At 42.4% G+C, this 16,235-nt stretch overlaps 1 protein-coding gene across 1 annotated transcript in view; it reads right to left on the bottom strand.

Moving 5' to 3' along the window:
* tsg101a (tumor susceptibility 101a) overlaps positions 1 to 15,963 on the bottom strand; it is a 29,202-nt gene extending 13,239 nt beyond the window's left edge. Inside the window, exons 1-7 of the mRNA XM_041837613.2 lie at positions 15,623 to 15,963; positions 14,336 to 14,423; positions 14,125 to 14,190; positions 13,679 to 13,842; positions 7,042 to 7,168; positions 6,314 to 6,371; positions 5,899 to 5,993 (exon numbers count right to left, since the gene is read on the bottom strand). Coding sequence (XP_041693547.1) covers positions 5,899 to 5,993; positions 6,314 to 6,371; positions 7,042 to 7,168; positions 13,679 to 13,842; positions 14,125 to 14,190; positions 14,336 to 14,423; positions 15,623 to 15,664 — 640 coding nt within the window. The 5' untranslated portion in view covers positions 15,665 to 15,963. The remainder of the gene's footprint in view (positions 1 to 5,898; positions 5,994 to 6,313; positions 6,372 to 7,041; positions 7,169 to 13,678; positions 13,843 to 14,124; positions 14,191 to 14,335; positions 14,424 to 15,622) is intronic.
* Positions 15,964 to 16,235: the final 272 nt, after the last annotated feature.

Raw genomic sequence — 16,235 nt, 5'->3', positions numbered from 1 at the left:
CACAAGCCTACCAGACGAGCTAAACGACTTCTATGCGCGCTTCGAGGCAAGCAACACTGTGTGATCACGCTCGCCATAGCCGATGTGAGTAAGACCTTTAAAGCCGTAGGGTCAGATGGATTACCAGGATGTTTACTCCGAACATGCGCTGACCAACTGGCAAGTGTCTTCACTGACATTTTCAACCTGTCCCTGGCCAAGTCTGTAATACCTACACGTTTCAAGCAGACCACCATAGTCCCAGTGCACAAGAAAACCAAGGTAACCTGCCTAAATGACTACCGACACGCAGCACTCACGTCTGTAGCCATGAAGTGCTTTGAAAGGCTGGTCATGGCTCACATCAACACCATCATCCCAGAAACCCTAGACCCACTCCAATTTGCATACTGACCCAACAGATCCACAGATGATGGAATCTCTATTGCACTCAACACTGTCCTTTCCCACCTGGACAAAAGGAACACCTACGTGAGAATGCTGTTCATTCACCACAGCTCAGCATTCAACACCATAGTGCTCTCAAAGCTCATCACTAAGCTAAGGACCCTGGGACTAAACACCTCCCTCTGCAACTGTATCCTGGACTTCCTGACGGGCCGCCCCCAGGTGGTAAGGGCAGGCAACAACACATCTGCCACGATGATCCTCAACACGGGGGCGCCTCAGGGGTGCGTGCTTAGTCCCCTCCTGTACTCCCTGTTCACTCATGACTGCGTGGCCAAGCACGACTCCAACACCATCATTAAGTTTGCTGACTACACAACGGTGGTAGGTCTGATCACCGATAACGATTAGACAGCCTATAGGGATTAGGTCAGAGACCTGGCAGTGTGGTGCCAAGACAACAACCTCTCCCTAAACGTGAACAAGACAAAGGAGATGATCGTGGACTACAGGAAAAGGAGGGCCGAGCACGTCCCCATTCTCATCGACGGGGCTGTAGTGGAGCAGGTTGAGAGCTTCAAGTTCCTCGGTTTGCACATCACCAACAAACTATCATGGTCCAAACACACCAAGACAACTGCACCATCGAGAGCATCTTGACTGGTTGCATCACCGCCTGGTATGGCAACTGCTTGGCCTCAGACCGCAAGGCGCTACAGAGGGTTGTGCATACGGCCCAGTACATCACTGGGGCCAAGCTTCCTGCCATCCAGGACCTCTATACCAGGTGGTGTCAGAGGAAGGCCCTAAAAATTGCCAAAGACTCCAGCCACCCTAGTCAGACTGTTCTCTCTGCTACTGCACGGCAAGCGGTACCGGAGCGCCAAGTCTTGGACCAAAAACCTTATTAACAGCTTCTACCCCCGAGCCATCAGCTAACCAAATGGCTACCCGGACTTTTTGCATTGACCCCCCCCTTTTTTTACGCTGCTGCTACTCACTGTTTATTTTCTATCCATAGTCATTTTACCCCTACCTACATGTACATATTACCTCAATTACCTCGACTAACCTGTACCCCCTGTATATAGCCCCTTTGTTATTTTATTGTTGCCGTTTTATTTTTTTACTTTAGTTTATTTAATAAATATTTTCTTAAGTCTTATTTTTCTTCAAAACTGCATTGTTGGTTAGTAAGCATTTCACAGTAAGGTCTACACTTGTTGTATTCAACAGTGTCTGACGTTTGTCTTAGAAATCTGTATTAAGAATATTGGTAGTAGTAATCGTTTGTGAACAGAAATGCCCTAAACTTAACTGTTGTCCTGGTCTGTCCTCTCTCAAGGTTATGGCAAAGGTGACCACAGATGGTATCTAGATGCATGGAAGGGATAATTTGTCTGAGAACAGTGTGAGCCTCACCCCCTCTAACCGGCTGAAGTAATGGCGACAATGGCGTTCACTATGGTTCTTCACCACTTCTACCTGAAACCGGAGTCCGAGCCAGCAACTTGAGCACAGCATCCAGTCAAAGCTATCAACTGCCTTCTCTCTCAGGAGCGCGACATGAGTCCATACCGATCTGTCTTTAACAGCCACTAGCGATAAAAGCTCAAGCTGAAATGTCATTGCCAGAATACATAAATAAAAATTGTGTAATGAAGCATATGTGTAACTGTATGACGCAAAGGTCTTCAGTTAAAACATTCTACTGCAATGGTTTTACAAGTTGGATTGTACAACCCAGAATGAAGGGTTTGAAAAGATGAAGTGTCTGGTTTTATGTGTTGATTTCGCTTACTAATGATGTATTTTGATAGAACATCCTTTTGATAGAAGCTATAATCTAATGCTTACCTTAAAATGTAACGATTATCATCACAGAGTGATAAGAGGAGGGAATGTGATGGAAATGTTATTGTTTGAAGAGATTGCCTTGAATTGTATATATTGTCTCATACAATCATTGGTTCCTGTAGGTGCTGGGTGGGGATATGAAGGGGAGACGGTCATGACCCCCTCCTCAGACCTTTTGGCAGAACATCCAGAATATGTTCTATAAGCTAAGATAGGAGACGGTGCGAGTCAAATGCAGGAACCAACCCTATGAACCATGACTATGTAGCTTTGTTTGTATAGCCATATATAAGAGAACTAAAGGGACTGCCCCGGGAGAGCTCCTGACAAACGTGCACAACTTGGTGCATTACGTTTGTTGGAACCTCTCCAGCTTGCTGATAATAAAGAATGATTCATTTAATATTGACTTCAGGTGTCCCTGGTGGAACTTTCCACGACACTATACTGTACTATAGGTAAACATTCAGGTGGGCCTTTCTGCTTCAGCAAACAAAGGAAAGGAGGAGTGCTCAACAACGACAAAAATCATGAGAAGGCCTTACCAAGAAAAACTTCCAAAATGACTCATTTGAGGCAGAAAGGAGTTGGAGCACTCAACAAAAGCTATACTCTACCTTACTGTATTGAACTATACTTACTGTACTGAATTCTAAGAGTTTACTTGTCGTTTCCTCATTTAAAGTGGTCCTTGGTCTGGGTTTCAGAAAGTCTGTCTGGGTCTGGATCAAAACTTCATCTCTGGTACTCGCACCAATTTTATACTTTTGAATCCATCTTGGTAGTGGACAAGTGCACACTTCACAAAACATTGTAGAGTATTAAGATGCATGGCCAGCAGGGGGCTCCATTCCCTTCAAGAGAGACTTTAAAATGTCAAGCCCAACCGGTCATGGCATTTAAGATATGAACTTCATTTATAATGAATTTAAAGATCTTGGTCTATAAATGCTGTATACCAAGTTTCTGAGAATTCGGTTTAGTGGTTTCTGAGGAGAATTAGACAATGTAGGCTACCCCTCTGCCTATTGACATATTTGCATATTCAAGCCTGGCTTTTCAAAGACCGCTTGAAATGTAGCCTACACGTTTTGTGCTCTTGCAGGAAGCAGTAAATCCCCATTGCTGACCTACAGTGAGGGAAAAAAGTATTTGATCCCCTGCTGATTTTGTACGTTTGCCCACTGACAAAGAAATGATCAGTCTATAATTTTAATGGTATGTTTATTTGAACAGTGAGACACAGAATAACAACAAAGAAATCCAGAAAAACGCATGTCAAAAATGTTATAAATTGATTTTTTTCATTTTAATGAGGGAAATAAGTATTTGACCCCCTCTCAATCAGAAAGATTTCTGGCTCCCAGGCTGGAATGGGCTACAAGACCATCGCCAAGCAGCTTGGTGAGAAGAACTCCTGAGTGGCGCAGTGGCGCAGTGGTCTAAGGCACTGCATCGCAGTGCTAACTGTGCCACTAGAGATCCTGGTTCGAATCCAGGCTCTGTCGCAGCCGGCCGCGACCGGGAGACTCATGGGCGGCGCACAATTGGCCCAGCGTCGTCCAGGGTAGGGGAGGGAATGGCCGGCAGGGATGTAGCTCAGTTGATAGAGCATGGCGTTTGCAACGCCAGGGTTGTGGGTTCGATTCCCACGGGGGGCCAGTATAAAATAATAAATAAAAAATAAGATATGTATTCACTAACTGTAAGTCGCTCTGGATAAGAGCGTCTGCTAAATGACTAAAATGTAAATGTAAGGTGACAACAGTTGGTGCGATTATTCGCAAATGGAAGAAACACAAAATAACTGTCAATCTCCCTCGGCCTGGGGCTCCATGCAAGATCTCACCTCGTGGAGTTACAATGATCATGAGAACGGTGAGGAATCAGCCCATAACTACACGGGAGGATCTTGTCAATGATCTCAAGGCAGCTGGGACCATAGTCACCAAGAAAACAATTGGTAACACACTTCGCCGTGAAGGACTGAAATCCTGCAACGCCCGCAAGGTCCCCCTGCTCAAGAAAGCAGGGCCGTCTGAAGTTTGCCAATGAACATCTGAATGATTCAGAGGAGAACTGGGTGAAAGTGTTGTGGTCAGATGAGACCAAAATGGAGCTCTTTGGCATCAACTCAACTCGCCGTGTTTGGAGGAGGAGGAATGCTGCCTATGACCCCAAGAACACCATACCCACCGTCAAACATGGAGGTGGAAACATTATGCTTTGGGGGTGTTTTTCTGCTAAGGGGACAGGACAACTTCACCGCATCAAAGGGACGATGGACGGGGCCATGTACCGTCAAATCTTGGGTGAGAACCTCCTTCCCTCAGCCAGGGCATTGAAAATGGGTTGTGGATGGGTATTCCAGCTTGACAATGACCCAAAACACACGGCCAAGGCAACAAAGGAGTGGCTCAAGAAGAAGCACATTAAGGTCCTGGAGTGGCCTAGCCAGTCTCCAGACCTTAATCCCATAGAAAATCTGTGGAGGGAGCTGAAGGTTCGAGTTGCCAAACGTCAGCCTCGAAACCTTAATGACTTGGAGAAGATCTGCAAAGAGGAGTGGAACAAAATCCCTCCTGAGATGTGTGCAAACCTGGTGGCCAACTACAAGAAACGTCTGACCTCTGTGATTGCCAACAAGGGTTTTGCCACCAAGTACTAAGTCATGTTTTGCAGAGGGGTCAAATACTTATAAATTGATTTGATTTTAATTAGTGAATATAACATTTTTTACATGTGTTTTTCTGGATTTTTTTGTTGTTATTCTGTCTCTCACTGTTCAAATAAACCTACCATTATAATTATAGACTGATCATGTATTTGTCAGTGGGCAAACGTACAAAATCAGCAGGGGATAAAATACTTTTTTCCCCCTCACTGTATACTTATCTATAACAGGGCTAATAACTTGCTAACTAGCAAAGAATATCAACAAATGTGCACACGCGCGGCTCTGTGCTCTGATTTGAAAAGGGCATTCACTTGCGGGTGATTGAAAGACCGCTCATGGACTACCCCCGCCAATATAATTATTCTCCGTTGCAGTCTTGCTCTGCCTGCAACAACATCAAAGACTCAATCTTGCGAAGTTGTTTTGGTTTGTTGCATTGAAAGGGGGGTGATATAATGTTGAATCGATCACAGAAAAAACATTGATCTATATATAGTGCAAACTAATGGGGTGAACTCAGTGTGAAGTTCTATCTCTTGCGTCTCTGCGCGGCATGGCATTTATTCTGAGCGGCAGTGCTGGAGGAAGCGCAAGGTCGCGTTCAGCTTAGAGTGAACATTGTTCCAGCCCCTTCGGGGCTTGTACCCCTAATAAGTAATTGAAGTATGAAGTATGCTTCACAAACTCACTCATTCAAATATAATTATGTATGCCTATTTCAACAGTTTTTACAGTTATTTTCAGGACGGTCTTCATCCATAACGGTCTTCATCCATAACTATCGGTTACACGTCACAGCCCTAACATGTGCATACAAGGCAGTGTTGGGACCTCATAATGGTGTCCAATATTTAGTACAGAAAACCTTTGTGATTCTCATAGGGGTGTGTGCATTTTTCCCTTTGATAGTTCAATAGCTCCGATTAGCCTTGAGATTTAACTACAACATCCAGAAGGCAGTGCTGTGTGATACATACCCACAGTGGAGGCAGGAATCTGGGAAGTGTAGTGTGTAGTGCCAGCTGTGGCAGGATACGAGTTTGCACTAGGGTATGGGTACCCCGGATAGCCACTGGAGAGAAAACAAACACTGCATCATCAACCAACAGCCATCCTGCCATCAAAACACAGCTATGCTGTTAATCAAAGCTTAATTTAATGTAATCTAATTTCATCTTTTGAACTATATGGGGCACTGAAAGAGAGGGAACTGCTTCAGTCATTGGTTTATTGAGTGTGATGATTCAACCAGACAGACATGCCTATGTGGCTGTGTTGCTTATGTAAGCCCAAAGACAAACATGTCAGAACTGGTTCGTTGAGAGTGAGAGGGACTGGCTGTGAGAGGCAGACTGTTAGAGGAAATTGTGGCCTTGCAGACAGACATCTTACCCAGGGTTGGGGTTTGGTCCATACGGGGAGACCACTGGCATACCTGGCATGTAGGATGCTGTGAATAGAGGGTCAGGTTACACATTGAACATGTCATCTCAGCTTTCCATCTTTCACAATGTGCGTGGATGCCATCTGGAGTCCAATAGGAGGAACTGCACGTGTTTGCAAGAACGATTCAGGGCAACATTTTACAAAGCGTAAAAATGACCATAAACCTCATTATAATCTGGAGGCGTGATTTAATTTGAAACCTTTCTTTAACAATGTTCTTTATAAAAGATGCGACTACGTATTTCTCAGTTTAAACTCTAGTTAAATAATTGCTTGCTTATAATGCACAGTTGAAGAAACTTTTGAAATTAAATCACAATGCCAAGACTATAATGACGTTAATGGTATTTTCGTACTTTACACAATGTTTTTGCACTACGAAAATGTCGCCCTAAGTCTCACGTATTATATGGAGAAACAGAGTTCATGTTTACGCAGAGACAAAATTCAAATTATTACAATGACCGACCTATCCGTACAGCACTGATTAATGCTATTCATACTGCAGTGTTCCTAAAATCATTCCTTGAAGACCCCCAGACATTTCACAGTTTTGTGGCCTGAACTAGCACACCCGATTCAACTAGTCAAGGGCTTGATGATTAGTTGACAAGTTCAATCAGGAATGCTAGCTCTGGAATACAAAACGATGCAATACTGAACAGGTAACTTACGGTTGGGGGGTCCGGCAGCCTGGAAGGCCTGGTAGGGGGCCTGTGTGGTGGGGCGGGAGAACACGGGGGGCTCCTCCCCAAACACCACGATCATCACCTGGATCAGACCATACAGGTCGGACTGGGGCTGGGGAGAGAGAAATCAACAGAACTTTATTGTCCAAATGGAGATGGACAACTGTGATAGGCTTCACCTCATACAGATAACATGAGCTCATCTCATCACGTTGTTAAAGCAGGGCTAACATGTGGCACTGGTACCACTAACTGTTGTCAGTTGATGGCACCAGCCCATGATTTGTAGGGCCCTATACAATTGTTTTGATTTTAAACCAACATTCCATTAAGTTTTTCCAGGTTTCCATTTTCCCCCGTCTTTTTTGTTTTTCACTCTAAAAAAATATTGCAAACAACTAAGTTGGAGGTTCCACATCCACAACAATGCTTAAACCACATCGGGAAATTATTTTCGAAATTTAGATTGTAGGGTTTAGTTTAATTCCAGTGTGCACCTAGCAAGAGGCTGTTGTTTATCAGAGTTTTTGTGATCTCATTCTGCCAGGTAAGCATATGCTACTTTGTAGTCAACATTTAATTGAGGTTTTTGGGAAAACCTTTCCATCTACACAAAGTGCTAGACGTTAGCACCGCACATAGACAGGGGGAAGTCTCATTGCTTCTTCAGAAAGTTGCAGGAAATACAACTCACTGATGCACTGTTCATTTCTTATGATAAACTTCGGCAAATTAATAAATGTTCCAATACATTTAGTTGATTCCCTACAAAGTTCAATACATTTTTGAATATTGTTGAATTCCGTTTTAAATGACTCCATCCGTGTTCTCTGCATAGCAGATTTAATAGGGCCCTAGATTTGATGACACCCCCAAAACATTTTTTGCAGTGTCACACAGTAGAATACATTTGACTCATTATCTTAGAAAGTCATTCGCAATGCTTTATTAAAAAGTAAGGATGTTAACCGTTAAATCGGTTAGCAGGAGAAAATACATTTGACCGGTCATGCTTATCGATCTATAGGTTAATTTGCATAATTTGGGGGAATTAAATTGGCGCATGTGTATTTTCGTTAGTCCTCATGCATTTGATTTATCACACACAGCATACAGAGCCTAGTTCGAGGACCGGAATTGCCAACCACCTGTCAGACAGCGCGAGAGTAGCTCCTCAAAAAGCCTCTAGTCAACTGGGGGGAAACCTGCTTTTGTAAGCCCAGTCATTGCGCAACAAATAATAATTCTAAACGCAATCGCGTGTTAAAAACTTTGGTGGCCACGATTAAAAAGGAGCTATTTTTATTTCTCGATCTCAACTCAAAGTGCGCCTCCCATTCGGATGCATAGGCTATAGCCTGACTACTGTTGACTATCAGCGCGTCACCCACCACTTAGCAATGAGAGCTTGAGTCAGTATAATTGTTTGAAACCTAAACTTTTTACTTTACTTCAAATAATGAGGTTTGTCTTACCAATTGCTTCAAAGTAGCCTTGCGAAAATCAATCCATAGAAATGTGGAGGCAATGATTTTATAAAGACTTCCTCATGCCATTAACCAGCATTTCTCTCCTTTTCTATTGGTTTTCATATCAACTTTATTTTGTTGTCCAGAAGCCAAAGGCACAATCCTAGTCATATTAGCAACACATCATAGTAGTTGCTATTAGATTCCTTCTCTTTCTAAATGTATAATGGAGATTTTAATCTCTGTCACATATGGAATTTCTCGCATTAGATGCGCTGTTTAAAACGTTGTTTTCAACATTGCATTTTGGCAAATGTTTGAAAACTACTTTTTATTAGCTTCTTCATTATAAGAGTTGCATGTTTAATAATTAAGTGATTATGCCCTCGAAGCCAGTGTTTGGAGAAACCGTGCCAATATATCCTCCAAACAACAGCTTTGAGGGCATTATCACTTTTATACAACGGGTTACCAACATATTGAAATAATGATTGACATATTTTCATTAAAAACGTTATTTTGATGAATTTATTCATACTATTTCATCCTTCCACGGGATATAGTCCCGACACAAATCTAAGGTTGGTACCCATTCATAACAATTAGCTAATGAGTTTCTAATGATTCGCCAGGCATAGAAACTGTGCTCTCTCGTCAGGACACTGTTGTTCAGAGGAGCTAGCCAACGACACAGCTAACACATTCACTTCAAACTGAAGCTGGAAAGACCGCAAACTTGCTGCATTTCATTTTGATTTACCTGTTTTCTATTGATATTACTTTGTATACATCAATAAAAATGATGCTAGCTGATTCATGATTTAGACTGGCTGAGAAACGCTGCCTGCCTGTCTGTCTATTCCCGACTCCCGCCACATTCATTACTATGGACAGCTGGAGATCGAATTGCAATATTGAAACAATGTTGCAAATGTTGGAGAGACAGACCGCAAGGTTTATACAAATCTCTGCTATTGAAAACTAAATGTTAGTCTAAAAGAAATGTGAGATAATATCTAGATGCTTTTTATAGTGGAGATCAAGTTTATAAATTGCCTGGTTGGGCTGATGAGACAGTGGAATAGAGTAAATAGGCATTTCAACGTCATAGCTTTAGCCGGTGGTAACTTGTGGGTTAGCCGGTGGTAACTTGCGGTTTAAACCAATCAGCATCCAGGATTACACCCACCCGTTGTATAATATGCTATAGCCGTTTGACTGTAAGACAATAGGCTTGCTATTGTTGCATGTTTCCATTAAGCTCCTAAATGAAAAATGTCCAGTCCTTGTATGCATGCATAGTATCAGAGAGGAAGAGGTGAAGCAAAAGGTTTCACTCTCGCCAAAATCTGTCCAAAATAAGTCCAATGCATTTCTATGGGCTTATTTTGGGCCTAAGCTTGAAAAAATGTTTGCTGTTTGTTGACCAGTTAATGAGGGTCAGTTAGTCGGCAGCAAAATTGACCGAAATTCGCATCCCTATTGAGAAGTGTAATAGACTACTGATATGATATGCAAGAAATACGTTACATTAACACACGTGTCAAACTCATTCCACGGAGGGCCGAGTGTCTACAGGTTTTCGCTCCTCCCTTGTACTTGATTAATGAATTTATGTCACTAATTAGTAAAGAACTCCCCTCACCCGCAGATACTAAGCCCTCAATGGAATTAGTTTGACGCCCTTGATCTAACATGTCCAAGCAGGAATGCAAGATTCCAAATATTTTTATATGCAAACCTAATCCAGTGATTGTCATGAATTTTCGGGTTGACAATTAGCCTATTTTTGTTATACGTTATTGTCAAAATAGGGCTACAGAAGAGATTAAATTTGCCTTCATCTTTAGGTTCACTATTATTATGTACAGGCCTAATTCAATTGGTACTATTTCACCACCTGAGGAAGTGGAAACTCAAAACATAAAGAAACGTCCTCTAACTGTCAACTGCGTTTATTTTCAGCAAACTTAACATGTGTAAACATTTGTATGACCATAAGATTCAACAACTGAGACAAACTGAACAAGTTCCACAGACATGTTACTAACATAAATTGAATAATGTGTCCCTGAACAAAGGGGGAGTCAAAATAAATCAAAAGCAACAGTCAGTATCTGGTGTGGCCACCAGCTGCATTAAGTACTGCAGTGCATCTCCTCCTCATGGACTGCACCAGATTTGCCAGTTCTTGCTGTGAGATGTTACCCCACCCTTTCCACCAAGGCACCTGCAAGTTCCTGGCATTTTCTGGGGGAATGGCCCTAGCCCTCACCCTCCGATCCAACAGGTCCCAGACGTGCTCAATGGGATTGAGATCCGGGCTCTTTGCTGGCCATGGCAGAACACTGACATTCCTGTCTTGAAGGAAATCACGCACAGAACGAGCAGTATGGCTGGTGGCATTGTCATGCTGGAGGGTCATGTCAGGATGAGCCTGCAGGAAGGGTACCACATGAGGGAGGAGGATGTCTTCCCTGTAACGCACAGCATTGAGATTGTCTGCAATGACAACAAGCTCAGTCCGATGATGCTGTGACACACCGCCCCAGACCATGACAGACCCTCCACCTCCAAATCGATTCAGAGTACAGGCCTCGGTGTAACGCACATTCCTTCTACGATAAACGCAAATCCGACCATCTCCCCTGGTAAGAAAAAAATGCGACTTGTCAGTGAAGAGCACTTTTTGCCAGTCCTGTCTGGTCCAGCGACAGTGGGTTTGTATCCATAGGTGACGTTGTTGCCGGTGATGTCTGGTGAGGTCATGCCTTACAACAGGCCCTCCAGCCTCTCTCAGCCTATTGCGGACAGTCTGAGCACTGATGGAGGGATTGTACGTCCCTGATGTAACTCGGGCAGTTGTTGTTGCCATCCTGTACCTGTCCCGCAGGTGTGACGTTCGGATGTACCGATCCTGTGCAGGTGTTGTTACACGTGGTCTGCCACTGCGAGGATGATCAGCTGTCCGTCCTGTCTCCCTGTAGCGCTGTCTTAGACGTCTCACAGTACGGAAATTGCAATTTATTGCCCTGGCCACATCTGCAGTCCTCATGCCTCCTTGCAGCATGCTTAAGGCACGTTCACGCAGATGAGCAGGGACCCTGGGCATCTGTCTTTTGGTGTTTTTCAGAGTCAGTAGAAAGGCCTCTTAAGTGTCCTAAGTTTTCATAACTGTGACATTAATTGCCTACCATCTGTAAGCTGTTAGTGTCTTAACGACCGTTCCACAGGTGCATGTTCATTAATTGTTTATGGTTCATTGAACAAGCATGGGAAACATTGCTTAAACCCTTTAAAATGAAGATATTTGGATTTTTATGAATTTTCTTTGAAAGACAGGGTCCTGACAAAGGGACGTTTCTTTTTTTATAAATATAACTCCTACTGCTAGTGGCCATGTATTAATCTAACAGTAAATGTAATGACCCCCAAAAAACGTTGCAATGAGGCCTAGTGCACTCGCAATGGCCGATGCGCAAATTTGTGAGCTCCGTATTTCAAAGCCCTATCAGATATTTTGAGAAAAAATTTTTTTACCTACAGAACGCTGAGACCCTCCTCTCTTTAATATACATTTACGTCATTTAGCAGACGCTCTTATCCAGAGCGACTTACAAATTGGTGCATTCACCTTATGATAGCCAGTGGGACAACCACTTACCAATTTTTTAAAAAAATTTTATCAATTGTTTTAGTTTTTAGTTCTTCTTTCATTTTTATTTATTTATTTATTTATATATTTTTGTGGGGGGGTAGAAGGATTACTTTTATACTATCCCAGGTATTCCTTAAAGAGGTAGGGTTTCAAGTGTCTCCGGAAGGTGGTCAGTGACTCCGCTGTCCTGGCGTCGTGAGGGAGCTTGTTCCACCATTGGGGTGCCAGAGCAGTGAACAGTTTTGACTGGGCTGAGCAGGAACTGTGCTTCCGCAGAGGTAGGGGGACCAGCAGGCCAGAGGTGGAAGAACGCAATGCCCTCGTTTGGGTGTAGGGACTGATCAGTGCCTGAAGGTAAGGAGGTGCCATTCCCCTCACAGCTCTGTAGGCAAGCACCATGGTCTTGGAAGCCAGTGGAGTGTGCGGAGGAGCGGGGTGACGTGAGAGAACTTGGGAAGGTTGAACACCAGACGGGCTGCAGCGTCCTGGATGAGTTGTAGGGGTTTAATGGCACAGGCAGGGAGCCCAGCCAACAGCGAGTTGCAGTAATCCAGACGGGAGATGACAAGTGCCTGGATTAGGACCTGTGCCGCTTCCTGTGTAAGGCAGGGTCGTACTCTCCGAAGGTTGTAGAGCATGAACCTACAGGATCGGGTCACCGCCTTGATGTTAGCGGAGTATTTACGGTTTTAAATAGTGAGCCAACATGTTTTCAGCACTTTTATTTCTCTGACTGATCAAAACTAGTTTTCTAATGGTCTTTGTCTCTCTGTAGCAGACATACTGGAACATCAAATCGCAATATCGAATTGCAATACATATAGAATCGTGAGAATCGCAATACACATCGGCACCCAAGTATCGTGATACCGTATCTGGAGGTCGCAGGCAATTCCCAGCCCTAACTAAAAATATAACTTGCACAGCCAATTCAAAGGGTCTCAAAATGTGACTAAATGGCTGCAGTCTGGAGCCCTGTTAAAGGGGCAATCTGTGATTGTTACATAAAATGTTGGGACTTTTAAATTAATGATATACCCTGAGCTTAGTTCAACTATCGAACCCCATCAGAACCCAAAATATGCTAGCTAGTTTTATTCCAATGTAATTGTAAACAAATACTGTATAGCCACTAAACATGTTTAAAAGTATAATTTTGATATCATGGATGTTCAGTCCTTGCATGCAGAGCTCAGTCTATGAATTTGAGTGGTTACATTTCTCAAGCTCCATCCCTCAGCTTTTTCCCAAAACAGTGGCGGGTGATTTTGTTATTGTTTGAACTGTATATTTCCCCTTTAAAGCAGTCCAACATTCATTTTGTTTCCCTATTCCATATTATCCGTGTGAGATCCATCGGAAACTAGGTACAGAGACATTGGTTCAGCAATAAATGAAGAGTAATAGATTGTGCGTCTAATTTGTTTTTCACACTCTGAAAAAAACTGTATAATATAGCCTACACTACAACACTGGGGACGACGCTGTTACTAACATGTTTCCACTCGTGCAGATAGGGCAGGTAGATCTTGCCGTTGGCGTCAATGTGTTTGCCCGTCTTGATCATCATGGCACTGGTGGGCTTCACAAAACAGATGGGAGGGTTGTAGGGGTAGGTGTCCAGCAGCCATAGACACACTGGGATGTTATATATGTTTCCTAATGGACAAGAGGTGAGAGGAGGAAAATATATAAGGCCTTGTGAAACAGACAGTTGCTCAAATAGCAAATACTTCTATATTGACACAATCTCAGAACGGGTACAATAGGGTCTTGTTAATCAGGACACACAACAGAAAATGTTTGAAACAGACAATGGAAATTAGTGTTTCTTATTGGACAAGTTCAGGTAGTCCCTCTCTGTTTGGTGCCTATGAACACGACCCTTGTCATTACTTTTTTTGTCAGATCGATAGTGATATACCACCAAACTTAGCCTACCTCTGTAGCTGACTGGCACTGTTCCTGTTAAGCTCATCAGAGTTCTAGTGGAGCCATCATTGAAAACTGAGGACAGAAAATATCCACTCAATAAAACAAATCAGACAAGCATACAATAACACGTTTTATGTGATATGGGACACTGCGGTGAACCATGTACTGTACACGTTATTTTTTTCTTAACCATTTTTCTCCCCAATTTCGTTCTTACCATAGGAATCCATAACAGGCTTCAGGTCCTTGTACTGGGAGATGACGTTGGTTATCTCACGAACAGTCAGGTCCCTGTATTTGTATTGCTGAACAGTGGAAATATGAGTGATTTAATGTTGCTGAATGTCAATGTCTTAAGGCAGTGATTGTAGTCTGGACAATAGAACGACTCAAAATTCACCCAAGGCTGAAAAACGGCAATAGAACGTTGGCTAAACTGGAACACTAGCGCGAGCCCATAGCAAATGAATTGAATCGAACGTTCGCCAAACCTATTTTGACTGGAACTTTGCTTAGAATTCAATTTCGCCTAAAATGGCACCAAAAAATGTATCACTTTTCATATTACCAATGCAATCTGTTCTTATGACGAAACTGAAAGAAAAAAAACTCGTGTAGAAAGTAAACATCTGCACCTCGATGGTGTCAACTGTGCGTATGTCTGCGTAATGAGGAAGTAGGGGGAAAAAATGAAAACTTCGGAATTTTTCTGGTCTAGTGATCGATGACAACCTAGCTCGCTGCCCAGACTTACATAAAGAGGAGATTCTCCTGATTAAAATGGTGTCCAACTTGAAAAAAATCTAAATATACACATTGCGAGACATTTTGCGAAATAGACAGAAATACCTATATTTCACCTATAGAAAACAATGGGATGAGTAATTTTTTGTTGTTGTTGACGTTTTAACTACCGGGAGTAGAACGTTCTGAAGGCGAGTATATTTGAAAGTCGCTCTGGATAAGAGCGTCTGCTAAATGACGTAAATGTAAATGAGTCCGTACGGTGTTCAATAGAACTAATAGGAACTAGCAGGGTGAAAAATTACCTAAATAAGGTCTGTTTTTTCGTGATTACTTCAAAACTACGACAATCAGCTGGGACATGTGGTAATATTATGAAACTGGGCTCCACGGCGGATGCAATTAACTAGTTTTTATCATTAAAAAAGCGTTGTTAAAAATGTAATGTCTCCAGCCTAGTGATTGGTTAAGCCAGGTAAATAGCCAGCTAGCTGACGTTAGTTATCTGGCTAGAAAACACTAGCTAGGTAACGTTAACATTAACTATAATCATAAGTTATCAAACATTATACGTTAAAAATCACGTTATAAATATGTTCTAATTGTCTAATCCTAACACTAGTTATTTGGTAGCTATATAACGTTAGACAAATATTTGTAGAGGCTCTTTAGAGCTAGCTACCACTAGCTAGCGCGCTTAGCTAGCCGAAAGGCTAACAATGTTAGCAAACACATTTAGTTTGGTAGAATCGTTGCTTACCTTGAGCATTTTCTTCAATGCGCCTTCGTTGACAACTGCCATAATTGATTGTGTAATATGATGTCCTTCAGATTAACTACCTAGGTTTAGCTAGCTACTTTATTTATTTTAGAATGACAACTAGCTAGTTAGCTGGCACTCGGCTTATGTAGTCCTGTCAAATAAAATACTCGTTTCGACACGAGTACTGTGTATAATTGTTCTGTTTAGCTAAACGTTAACTGCTTAAAAATATATTTCTGAAGACACAAATGTAACGCAATAATCAGAAATACTGATGCGATTCAATGATCACCGCTGTGAAGAACACCGTCTCGTCAACAACACTAAAAAAAAGTACTTCCGGGTCTTCTTCTTCTTCGATGAGGTTTAACGGCGGTTGGCATCCAATAAATGTTGCATTACCCCCACCCACTAGACTGGTGTATTGTTGTATCTTATTGTCTAAGAAATACTAAAGAAAACAACTGTTCTTTAAAACATACAGTACCAGTCAAAAGTTTGGACACACCTACTCATTCCAGGGTTTTTCTACATTGTAGAATAATAGTGAAGACATCAAAACTATGAAATAACACATATGGAATCATGTTGTAACCAAAAAAGTGTTAAA

Source organism: Coregonus clupeaformis, chromosome 19 (genome assembly GCF_020615455.1).
Source record: "Coregonus clupeaformis isolate EN_2021a chromosome 19, ASM2061545v1, whole genome shotgun sequence".
Classification (NCBI taxonomy): domain Eukaryota; kingdom Metazoa; phylum Chordata; class Actinopteri; order Salmoniformes; family Salmonidae; genus Coregonus; species Coregonus clupeaformis.
Note: the sequence above shows the minus strand (reverse complement) of the source record. Positions and strands in the feature narration are given on the sequence as shown.